Genomic DNA, 12617 nt, shown 5'->3' on the forward strand with positions numbered 1-12617 from the left:
TGAAATATTATTGACAAATTCATAAAATATAGTATTTTATTTATTATGCATAGAACAACGTCTGTCGGGTCAGCTAGTCTTAATATGTATAAATTACGTGACACGTTGTTTGTCCGCGATGGACTCCTATCCTAAAGTAATGAACGGATTTAAATGGGGATTATTTCATGGAGTACAGTTTAATCCAACTTGAGAGATAGGACAGTTTTTATTTCGATTTGGGACTCATAATTATTTTTATTTTCAATATTTGTTTTCTAATGACATATTTTCTTTGAGATAATTTAATTTACGCACGGTTTGGCAGTTCTCCCGTGAAACAATTTCACTAAAACAACACGGAGCATATGTTACGAAATAATTCTTGATGTTTTCAAATATTATTGACAATTCATATAAAATAGTTATTTATCTATTATGTACAGAACAACGTCTGTCGAGTAGCTAGCAGCTAGTATAACTATAAAATAATAAAGAAATCGCGCTCGAATTATAAGAGACAAGTTATAATTTTGTAACATATTAATATATTATGCTTCGCGTTTGTAGCATAAAATTAGTATTCAAAAGGCTGTTACTTTATTTAACAATGATCTTTGTTATAATTAACTTCAAATTCAATTGAATCTATCAAACCTCTTCGTATTTATTCCAATATGATTGCTTGAGAGTTTGTTGGGTCTAAATATCGTATTGTATATTTTCTACCATTCGAAACTTTACATGGATATAATTTTAGGTGCGGTAATATAAATAATCAAATGGGGTTACATATTGTTGCAGCATCAAATGAGATGTTTTTACTTATTACAAAACTGCCACTGAATAGATCAATAATCGACTGAAACAAACGCAGCCTAAAAATGGCCGTATCGAATAATACCTACTCGATTTATATTTGAGATAGAGTTGGACAAATTACGCAGACACGTGTAAATCCGGGAGGGTACATAGGATGTAGAGATACGCTACCTGAGTCGTACATATTGTACGTACATAGAGCAGGGAGGTTTCCCTCTCGTCGGGAGTAGCGGCGCTGCGGCCGAATCTAAGTTGCCTGGGAGACCTCTGGCAGTATGGAGGTGCCTCGTTACCGCGCTTTCTATCCCTGTGAGTGTCGTTGTTAGGGACTCTGGTTACCGTTCATCACTCAACCGTTCCCGCCATTTTAATTGTTCCTTATTTAAAATATTAAGTGTCGGTTAAAATACATAGAGCAGCGAATCTGTTTCGGTGTGAAAAATATGAATATCGATTTTTATTAAGTTTTTAATGTATTAAAAATTTGATGTTTTGAACATTTTGTTGACTACTTTTGAAATTACATAGAATCTTAATATTCTCACTATAAAATATTTTTGAAAATGTGAATATTAGTTACTTTAAATATTTGTTATAGAAATAAACTGATACTTAATATATAACGAGAGTGGGTATCACATATTTAACCAATCGTCAGTCAATTATTTGCCGTTAGTGTGAATGACGTGTGACCATATCTGTCCAACTTACACGTGACTGATGGCCAATAAATTCTGTTAATTTTACTAAATAATTAATGTGAAAATTAAATGCGCTTAAGTCCTGTGAATGAAGTATTTCAACTTATGCTTTTTTATTATTAATAATGCTACTAAGCAGGTACTAACCTATATAAATAAATATGCAAACTAGCTAAGCAAATATGGAACGATGGATATAAAAACCTTTATATAAAATATTTTAATTGCTTTAATAAAGTTCTTTTGTCTTATCAACAGCGAAGTGACTAACAAGTTAATGTTTCAAGCACGTTAATCTTTTTTTTTAAATATAACTGTTTGAATACAAGATACTAAAAACACTAATACATAATATATTGATAGTATTTTCCGATATAATATATGGAGAAATGATATTTTTTTTTATGCAGGCGAGGGAGGCAACGGTGTTAACTACCACGTTCAGTATGTGGAGCCCCAGGAGATGTACACCCAGGCGCCGCAAACGACTATGTAAGGATGTTGTTTTTTTTTTAACTAAGCTTTTTAAAATACGTAGTGCGTGATAAAGGCATTTATTTTCTCAAAATTGATTCCTTTAGAATTATGTTTTATGAAATTTCTAACAATACTACCGTTTCGGAAACAAATGGCGCTCTGATAGAGAAGAAGCGGCGTAAGAAACTCTTCCAGCATTCTTTTTTTGCGCACTTTTTAATAAAATATACTATAGTGTACTGTCATTGTTATTGCTATAAAATAATAATAATCTAGTGCCAGGCTGTCCGATCACTTAGATATTCAGCTGTGGAGTAGTAGGATTTCCGACAGAGCCATTTTTTAATAAAATTTTAAATTTATCTATAGATAATACCTGAACAGTAGCTAGGACTTTATTAAAAAAGTATACATTTACCCTTAAAGCTATTATGTATTTTATGAAGCCTACAAAACTAAACTAGAATTAGTTACAAGCAATCCCTTATTTCTAGTGTTATTTAGAGCAAGATCGAAGCGTATTTTGTCACTTTTATACACAGTTATAAAGAACAATAGTTAGTGATGATTATGAGAGATACCTTCTACTGCCAGTAATTAGCTGTCAATAATCTGAAGATGTCCCAATATACCCGATAAGTCATTCTTATCGCCAGTTCACTGTTGCAGTTTCCATACAAACTTCTATCCCTCGTAAGCTATACGTCGTCCCATTGACAGACAGTGTGTACGGATAAGATGAGTTACCATCGATAAGTTTATTATATAATAGTAACTATACATACAATTTTTTATCTCAAGTAGGCCACAACCGGAGATAGACTGAATATTGGGTGTGGAAATTAGTCACAGTGGCGTAGCGTGCCTTGGCGTCCCGTATAAAAATTTGTTTGACCTTATGAAGGGTAAGAAATTCTCACACAAAAAAAAAAATATTTGCATGAAACTGAAAGAAATATTTCTTCATCATAATTATCTGTCACTTTTTCCAAAATTTTTACACACAATTCAAATTAAATAGACATTCTCCTTGCCTTTTTTTCCGCAAGCAGCAAAAGTTTTTATTCATTTTTACTTACATACATACATATAATGACGCCTCTTTCCCGCGTAGGGGTAGGCAGAGACCACTTCTTTCCACTTGCTACGATCCTTACATAGGTACGTTGTTTCGCTTCGTTTCGTTCGCACTTTCATTATTCCTTTCGTAGATGCTCTTCGGTTTAGGGTACTCTTGACCTGGCCTTTTTTCAAGACGTCCCTGATTTGATCTCGAAAAGTCCGCCTAGGTCCTTCCCCTTCCAACACTTTCATTCACACTGACCTTATAGACTTTCTTCGTCAATCGTTCTTCATTCATTCTCTCGACAATGCCAAACCATCTAAGCATACCTTTCTCAACTTTTGTCACATCTTCTTTCAGACCACAACGTTTCCTTATCTCACTATTTCTTATCCTGTCACTCAGTTTAACTCCTATCATACTTCTCAACGCTCTCATCTCAACTGCATTTATTCTGCTTTCATGTTTCTTCTGCCATACCCAACTTTCACTTCCATTCATGAGTGTTGGAACCAACACCCCCTCATGCACAGACAAACGAGCGTTATTAGACACCTTCTGCCTATTCATAAAGGAGTGCAAAGCTCCATCCACCATGTTTCCTGCATTCACTCTTCTTTCAATATCACTCTCATACTTTCCATCTCATGTAAATTTAGAACTAGATACAAAAACTCATTCACCTGCTCAATTTTTTCATCTCCAATCACGATATTGCAGTCTGTCACTACCTCATCTCTTTCAAACACCATCACTTTCGTCTTCTTTACATTCATCTTCATTCCCTTTCTAACAAAAGCTCCTTTCATAGTAGTTACCATCTCCTGCAACTCCTCGGACGAAGACGTAAGTAATACTTTTTGCTTACGCGCGTCGTATAATTGATACGGCAGATACGGCAGTAGCTACGCCCCTGCAGTTAGTCACAGATAGGTTGTGGAAAAAAAGGGAGAAGTCTTTAAGATTAGTCTAGATTAAAGTGAAAGGTCACAGCAGCGCAGAGCAATTGGCATTGCATAGAAGCTTCCTTGTGTGTCCGTGTGCCTTGATAAAGGATTAAATTAAAAAAAGATATATAAAAAAACTGTTTTAGTTTATTTACGGCTTGTAACTAACAAAATCATCTAAATAAACCAGGTAGGTAGATACAACTTCCTTGCGTCAAATAAACCTAACATCAGATGACCTCACATACTTCACTCGTTGGTTTGTCCTCGTGTAATATAAAAAAAAAGTACCGGCTTATCCAAGTCACTAACCTTTTTCTCTTATTACCTCTAACATACTATGTAAAGAACAATTATTAATTCTTTACGAGTATAACTAAAGAACTTATGATTATGTGGATCCAATTTTTTTGAGTCTTGAGTATAAATTCCGCTTATATTTGTCTTCATTGTATTCGACACGTGTTTCGCCCCTACACGAGGCATCTTCAGGAGATATTGACTCGCCAAACTCTTGCCCGAGTTTCGTTTACTATATGGGGCACACTAAGCACTTCTAGCTAATCGGAACTATTTGAATTTCGAATGTTATATTTTTTGAAACGTTGCAAACTTCTTAGTAATAAAAAAAAACAATTGGCGGGAAATCATTTGTCAATTTTTTTTATCACACATCAAAGTTCTCCGCAAGACTGTGGCGCTCGTCTTCAAAATGCTTTTGGGAGCGAAGCACCTTGCTTGAGAACCGTGAGGCGATGGTTTGCTGAATTTGAGAGAGGTCGGGTTTCTTTACATGACGAAATTCGTGAAGGGCGGCTTTCAACGAAATACTTTCCATAATTTCCATCAACGAAAATAATGGGGCTACTATTAAGCGGCTATTAAAGAAAACCCGCGGATTACCTATGAGACAATTCGAGGACTATTGGGGATTGGTATGAGCCAAATTCAGAAAATTATACACGAAGAATTGAAACTTCGGAAATTTGTTATCGTTGGATCCCTAAAGATTTGATGAGAGGTTTCACTTTAACCAATTCCGAAGAGGCAGTGATAGCGTTCAATCAGCACGTAGAAAACATGCCCTAAGATCTGTGGTCCTTTTGTTATTAAATGGTTCGATCGCATGGTGAGACACGTGTCGAATAGATTGAAGACAAATATTAGCGGAGTTTACACTCAAGATAACTTAAAAATGGATTATTATTGATTTCCACAAAATAACGCCCAATTCAATAAATGTTTGATTGTGTGATGTTGGTAACAGGGAAACGCTCCGCGCCTACCCGATGTTCGAGGTGACCAGCGTGGAGACGGTGAGCACCGAGGGCGCCGACGAAGCGTGGGGCGGACAGTACGCCTTCGCGGAGAGCGCGCCGGTGGAGGGGGGCGCGGGGGCGGGGGCGGCGGGGGCGGCGGGGGCCGGGGCGGCGGGGGCCGGGCCCACGTCCCCCAGCGGCCCCGCGCGCATGCCGCCCGCCACCGTGCAGTGGCTGCTCGAACACTACGAGACCGCTGAAGGTAAGCGCGTCCTTTGTGTTCCAGCTCCGAGCGTGGTAGACCAAGAGCCCGTGAACCTCACACCTACGTTATTTTATAAAAGCTGAAAGTTTGTCAGCGCACGCTCCCAACACAGGTAAGAACGATGGACCATTATGGAGTTTGGGTTACAGTGGCTTTCGCATGAAAACGGTACTAAAAGTGTGTAAAATACCGATCTAAATACATCATGAATACTGCCAAGTTCTGACAGTCAGGCAACTCTTCATATTGGCGATTGTTATCAAACAGCACCCTTTAACAGAGTTTAGGCCAGAGTCTACTCGCCGCAATCATCTTGTGGCAGTATCTACGAAGGTAAGGACATCATTTAGCTGCAGATTCTTTCTGTTTCTGGGACCGTACCTTTATAATAAGCTACACAAGGTATTATGTTTGTATAGTCTAAACATGTACAAATGTCGGTCAACTGCACACGAATGGCTCCTTTTGCAAGACTACTGTCACACAGAGAGACTTCTGGAGGTCTTGGATAGTTAGCACACCTATAAACCGAGAACACCCTATCGTACGCATGTTTGCACATACACCCTCTCTCTCTCTCTCTCTCTCTCTCTCTCACACACACACACACACACACACACACACACACATACTCACACAAACACACACACACACACATTTACCTCTATTCTTTGGAATTTCAAGATTTTTAGTCACTGTGTAAAAGTGGAATCCTGGTGACCAGTAATACAGGTATTTTATTACCTACCACAGGCACCAGCGATCCACGACCAAAACTTATGTATCCCCTGTATTTTTAAGTTTTCGCTATATTTTAACTTTGGTTGTTGGTGAGAGATAAAAGTTATTATTATTATTATTATTATTTGATAATAATAAAGTGCGATGTTTCGGTATTACCTTCAGAATATAAATAAAATTAGCTTTTATACTATGACGTAAGTAAAATTATAATTTCATGAACATTAAGGGTGTCTGGCAAGGGGTTGCCACGATGTTAAGTGTCTGGTAATGAATAACGTGATTTTTAATTCTTATTACTTATTACCTGTGGTGGGAGCATGCGCTGACAAACTTTCAGCTTTTATAAAATAACGTAGGTCTGTGGTTCACGGGCTCTTAGACTATGGGTGCCGGTGTAATTACCGGTGTTTGATACATTCCATCTGAAGTCTGGAGATGAGGGATGCAATGAGGGATGTGTCGGAGTCGTATGGCGGTACCTACGTGTGTGTGTTAATTGTTTTGTTTTGCGTTTCGACACGAATCAAATTAACGTCACCAGCACGGCTATCTGCTCGGAAGTTATTCCCGTAAAAAATGTAATGACAATTTGTTGATAGTGCCGATATTGTTACGTTTAAATAATTAGGTAGTCTATATGTAACTTCACATAGGAATAAACAAATAAAATAAGAAAATAAACTTTTATTGCTGTATTAAATTTACATAATAAAAATATTATTTTTCTGTTATAAAAAATATAACTGTGCATGTAAATAAATGTCGGCAAACGGTTGATTATCGAATGCTAGGACAAGCCCCCGACAACTGTCTCTATATGCGAGTCCTGAAATTGATCTGCTACTTTCTGATCTTGTCCTTCCCTCTCGTAGTCTGTATGGGTACAGGAGGTAGTAACAGATACAGATGTATGGTCAATTCCAACCATCGAGAAAGTTTGCTCCTGGAATATATTTATTGAAAGGACAAGCGATTTCTTTACGTGAAACTGTAGCCTTTTAAAAGATGTACTTAGACAAATCCCGCGGAGTATGAGCGAGCTATCCGGCTGCGGGTCTGGTGGTTTTTGTTTCAGTTAAAACCCGAGAGGTCGCGGGTTTGAGTCCCGCCGCGTACATAAATTTTGGTAAGAAATTTAATGTAATTAATCCCAGAAGGGAGGGAGGGATATCACTTAAACAATAAAAAAATTGTTTCTAAGTTCAATAGCAGTCACTTCTTTTAATTTCAGTTTGTGCAAGCCGGCAGAATTTAGGGGCCTTAAAAATTCTCGGGGCAATGTTGCACACGGAATCAAATGATTTGTAACATTTTGAATAACCAGATACCCATTCCACAATCCTTTTGTTATCTCACGTACCTACTAAGTCGCTTCTCGGTGACACTTTCGCCGTCGGACAGAGCAATTCAAATTTCTTTATGTAAGATTATTTAGTGTGGGATAGATTATGTCAACAAAAATTTCTAGACTGTAAACAGTTTGAGCCAATTGACTATCCAACGATACATGAGGGCTCTTTGAAAATTTTGAAATTTAATAAGCACACTTTTTACATTTTAATATAATATATAAATTACGTGTCACGTTGTTTGTCCGCGATGGACTCCCTAAACTAATAAACGAATTTTAATGGGGATTACTTCAGGGAGTGCAGTTTAGTCTAACTTGAGAGATAGGATAGTTTTCATTTCGATTTGGGACCCATGATTATTTTTATTTTCAATACTTATTTGTTTTGTACGGACATATTTTGTTTGAGAGAATTTAATGATGCGCGGCTTGACAGTTCCACTGTGAAACAATTTCATTATAACAACAGGGAGCATTATTTACGAAATAATTCTTGATGTTTTAAAATATTATTGGCAAATTCCTATAAAACAGTATTTTTTTTATTATCTACAGAACCACGTCTGTTGGGTTAGCTAGTAATGTATATAGCTGTAATTTTTTTTTATGGAATAGGAGGACAAACGAGCGTACGGGTCACCTGTTGTTAAGTGATCACCGCCGCCCACACTCTCTTGCAACACCAGAGGAATCACAGGAGCGTTGCCGGCCTTTAAGGAAGGTGTACGCGCTTTTTTTGAAGGTACCCATGTCGTATCGTCCCGGAAACACCGCACAAGGAAGTTCATTCCACAGCTTTGTAGTACGTGGAAGAAAGCTCCTTGTAAACCGCACTGTATAGAACCGCCACACATCCAGATGGTGAGGATAATATCCTAACTTGTGGCGTGTCGTGCGAAGGTGGAATTTGGCGGCAGGAATTAGGTTAAACAACTCTTCGGAACACTCCCCGTGATAAATGCGGTAGAAGACACACAATGAAGCGACGTCTCTACGCAACGCCAAGTGATCCAGCCGTTCACAGAGTACTCGAGATTTCGAGATCCAGTATTCCGATACTAGGCGAGGCTTTTAGGGAAGTGTTGTCGAAGAGCGGTGATACGACAAATGGTTTTTTTTTAGTGGTAAACGCGCAAACTTAAGTCTTCTGGGGGTTAAATTGGACAAGGTTCAATTTACCCCATTCCGCGACCTTCTCAAGAGAGGACTCGATAGAAGACACAAGTTTCTCCCGGCACTGGTCGACGATTTCCCGAGAGAGACCTGCATGGCCCGTGTATACGGCATCACCATATCACCATAGCAATGAATTTTGGAGGTGTCCAACATATCATTGATATGCAGAAGAAACAGCGTAGGAGATAGCACACAGCCTTGGGGCACTCCAGCATTCACGGGCTTCGGGTTCGAGCAATGTCCGTCGACAACGACCTGTATGTTGCGCCCAGTGAGGAAGCTGGAGGTCCACTTGCACAAGCTCTCGGGAAGCCCAAATGATGGAAGTTTAGAAAGGAGCGCCTTGTGCCATACTCGATCAAAGGCCTTCGCTATATCCAGGCTAACTGCCAGGCCTTCCCCCTTGCTTTCAATAGCCGCAGCCCATCTATGTGTTAGGTATACCAGAAGATTACCTGCCGACAGACTATGGCGAAAGCCATATTGTCGGTCGTTGATCAACTGGTGACCCTCTAGGTATACCAAGAGCTGACGGCTAATTATGCTCTCCATGATTTTGGAGAGCCGGGAGGTAATAGCAATAGGCCTGTAGTTTGCAGGATCCGAACTGTCTCCTTTTTTTTGGATCGGATGGACAATGGCTGACTTCCATGAGTCAGGGACTACGCCTTTGGAATAAGAGTGCCGGAATAAACGCGTTAGCACCGGCGTCAACTCAGGGGCACACGTTCTAAGCACGATTGGAGAAATGCCATCCGGACCGCTCGACTTCCTCACGTCCCACGAAAACAGAGCTCGCCTAACAGTTTTCTGTGTGAACTGTACTTCAGGCATAGAGCTCTGACACCGCGGGATGGTCGGCGGTGTTTTTCCGTTGTCGTCAAGAGTCGAGTCGGAGGCGAAAAGAGCGCACAGGAGATCGGCTTTCTCTTTTGCCGTATGGGCCAGGGTGTCATTCCTCATGTGCAACGACGGCATGGACGGCTGGCTGTAGTTACCAAGAGCAGCTTTCGACAACGACCAGAACTTGCGTGTTCCGGTCTGGTAACTGGAAAGCTGCTCGCCGATATTGACGACGTGTTTTGACTTTGCACGGGCGATTTGCCGCTTAAAAAATCTGGAAGCACGGTTGTATTTCCTCTTAAGAACTATGCAGTTCGGATCCTTTGTGCCCAGCGCCGCAACCCAAGTTCGATACGCCTGTTTTTTGCAGTCAGATGCTGCTTTAACTGACGCATCGAACCAGGGCTGTGATCTGCCACCGATCGGTACTACAGAGCTTGGTATAAAACTATCCATGCCCTGTAGTATCACATCGGCTACTGCAACGGCGCAGGCACTAGGATCATCCGAAGGGAAACAAACCCTGCTCCAAGGGTAGGATGCAAAAAAGGAACGCATCCTATCCCGATCTGTTGACTTGTAGTGCCAAACGCGGCGGGTCCTTTATGCCCAGCGCCGCAACCCAAGTTCGATACGCCTATTTTTTGCAGTCAGATGCTGCTTTAACTGACGCATCGAACCAGGGCTGTGATCTGCCACCGATCGGTACTACAGAGCTTGGTATAAAAATATCCATGCCCTGTAGTATCCAATCGGCTACTGCAACGGCGCAGGCACTAGGATCATCCGAAGGGAAACAAACCCTGCTCCAAGAGTATGATGCAAAAAAGGAACGCATCCTATCCCAATCTGCTGACTTGTAGTGCCAAACGCGGCGGGTCGCTGGTGGTCTGCGACGTGGGCGTCGGATAGGCACTACACTCCTGACCAGGCCTCCGGTCCTCGACACTAACCTATACTAAACATAGCGGCACTAGGCCGCTACTTCACGCCGGTATTCTGTGCGAGTGTGGTAATTAACCCGGACGAGTCTGGCCCGATTGTGCTGACGTCAAAAGACGGCAGCGTGACTCTTCCACTTCTAAAAAGCCCTTAGTCGTAAGAGTTACGACTGTCTATCAGTATTCTGTCTCCGAGTTTTCTACTTTATGTTAAAAATTGCTATCGTTGATGTCATTTGAATTAGCTTTTATATTCGTACGAAAAAAAAAAATCATAGTAGGATTTTAAATCACTTATTGTATTATATTCAAAATCTAGTCGAAATTATATGCCTCAGGCATGAGAAGAACATACACAAAAATATCCTTTTGTTATTTTTATGCGTTCGAGGCTGTGTAATGGCATATTTATGTGTGGACAATACTCAAGGTTAGTTCTTACTGAACTGTCTTAAAGAGTATTTTTTGTTTTAACATTCCCAAATAATCTGGTATACCTTAACACAAACCTAACATTTTTCAAAACTATACTTGGTAAGACTATCAGCACAAGACTCCTGACATTATTTTTTACATTTATTTACAGTTTATACCTGTACCTATTTGTTAAATGACTTTTTGCGATTTTTTAAGTAGTGACATGTCCCGCTCCTATAGAAATTTTGGTACTTCTGATAAAAAAAACGCAACAAAAAGTTTTGGAAGTCTTCTGTTACTGCTACCAAAGTCTCTTCATTTTTGCTGAGTTACTAAAAAAAAGAAATGTGTGGTTTGGCGTTATCATAATATAAAAACACATGCCCTTTCTTTTGATCAATTCCGGCTTCTTTCTCTCAAGCCAAAAAGGCTTTTATCTGTACATTTATTGGCAGTAGAGATGCTTACGTTCTGCCTGGCGGTAAGAGCTCATAATACCCTTCCAATCCCACCATACGTACACCATCACCTTATTCCGAGTTAACCCGGGCAATGTCTCGTTCTGTGAAGCCTGACCGACCTTTGACCACCATCTCTTTCTGACATTCTTGTCGTACGTGAACCAATTTTCATTGCCAGCTATGAATCTCTTCAAAACAGTTCGGTTTCATTATGTTTCTTTTAATCAGCTCGTGTGGCACCCAAATATTGATAAAAGATTTTATGTGTACAAGTGTGTGTTTCAAATGGGACAAAACTGTTTTGTGGTCAGTTATTCAGCTCCACCTTTAAAAAATGATATCCATATTTTTCTTGATAGGGTGACCAGGCGAGATGCATCTTTGACTACAACTTCCAGGATTGCTACTCTTGCTGAAACTGCATAAACGTCACAAATATACTCGCGGCTTGCGTTCCATTTCTCCGAATTTCTTCATTAGATTGACTCGTTTTGACAGAAAGGAAAACAAATTAAAAATTGCTGCAAACAACATTTTACTTATTTCTTTCTTTTTCAAATGTCATCTAAACCAAGATGATTTTATTACAATTTTAAACATGTTCTATGCGAAAAGACTTTTTCCCCCGTCCTATTATTTTTACTCAAAATTGGATTTCAATCCAATCTCCACTCATTTTAGATGCTATAAAGTTGAGAAGAACGATCCAGTGACCTGGCCAGAAAATAATGAACATCAAGTCGTTTGTGGTTTTTGCTTTATTATATATTTTAGTTCTGTTCTCATGTTCCAGATTATCTAAATATTACTTTAAATATTGTCTTGGGTTGGAATTCCCTCACCTCCTTTATAAGATTTTTTTTCCGCTGTAGGTTCCGAGTTCCTAAGAGCAATATTCTCTGTATACATGATTTGGACATCTAATTTATTTTTATATACCTAACTTCAGCTCCGTGTTATTTAATGTGTCAAATGATTTGTTAAACTGATGTGATCTAGGTTGAAAATTTTGTTATATTTCCTCAAATTGCAATGACTGATGTTTTTGTAGACCTGCCACTACTACCATCTGTTCATTAGTCGAGACAAATCTGCTCAAATTTCATTATTCTATATTATTATTAAACATGCTTCTTTCTTGGCTTCGCTTGGTTTCGCTGCCGTGATCTCG

The 12617-nt window shown here is 39.4% G+C and overlaps 1 protein-coding gene across 1 annotated transcript in view; it reads left to right on the plus strand.

Annotated features, from left to right (window-relative positions):
* LOC126972959 (transcription factor RFX3) overlaps positions 1-12617 on the plus strand; it is a 49453-nt gene that overhangs the window by 13946 nt on the left and 22890 nt on the right. The window contains exons 6-7 of the mRNA XM_050820060.1: positions 1913-1994; positions 5257-5510. Of these exons, the coding sequence (XP_050676017.1) occupies positions 1913-1994; positions 5257-5510 (336 nt within the window). The remainder of the gene's footprint in view (positions 1-1912; positions 1995-5256; positions 5511-12617) is intronic.

The sequence above is a fragment of the Leptidea sinapis genome, chromosome 28, assembly GCF_905404315.1.
Source record: "Leptidea sinapis chromosome 28, ilLepSina1.1, whole genome shotgun sequence".
Lineage (NCBI taxonomy): Eukaryota > Metazoa > Arthropoda > Insecta > Lepidoptera > Pieridae > Leptidea > Leptidea sinapis.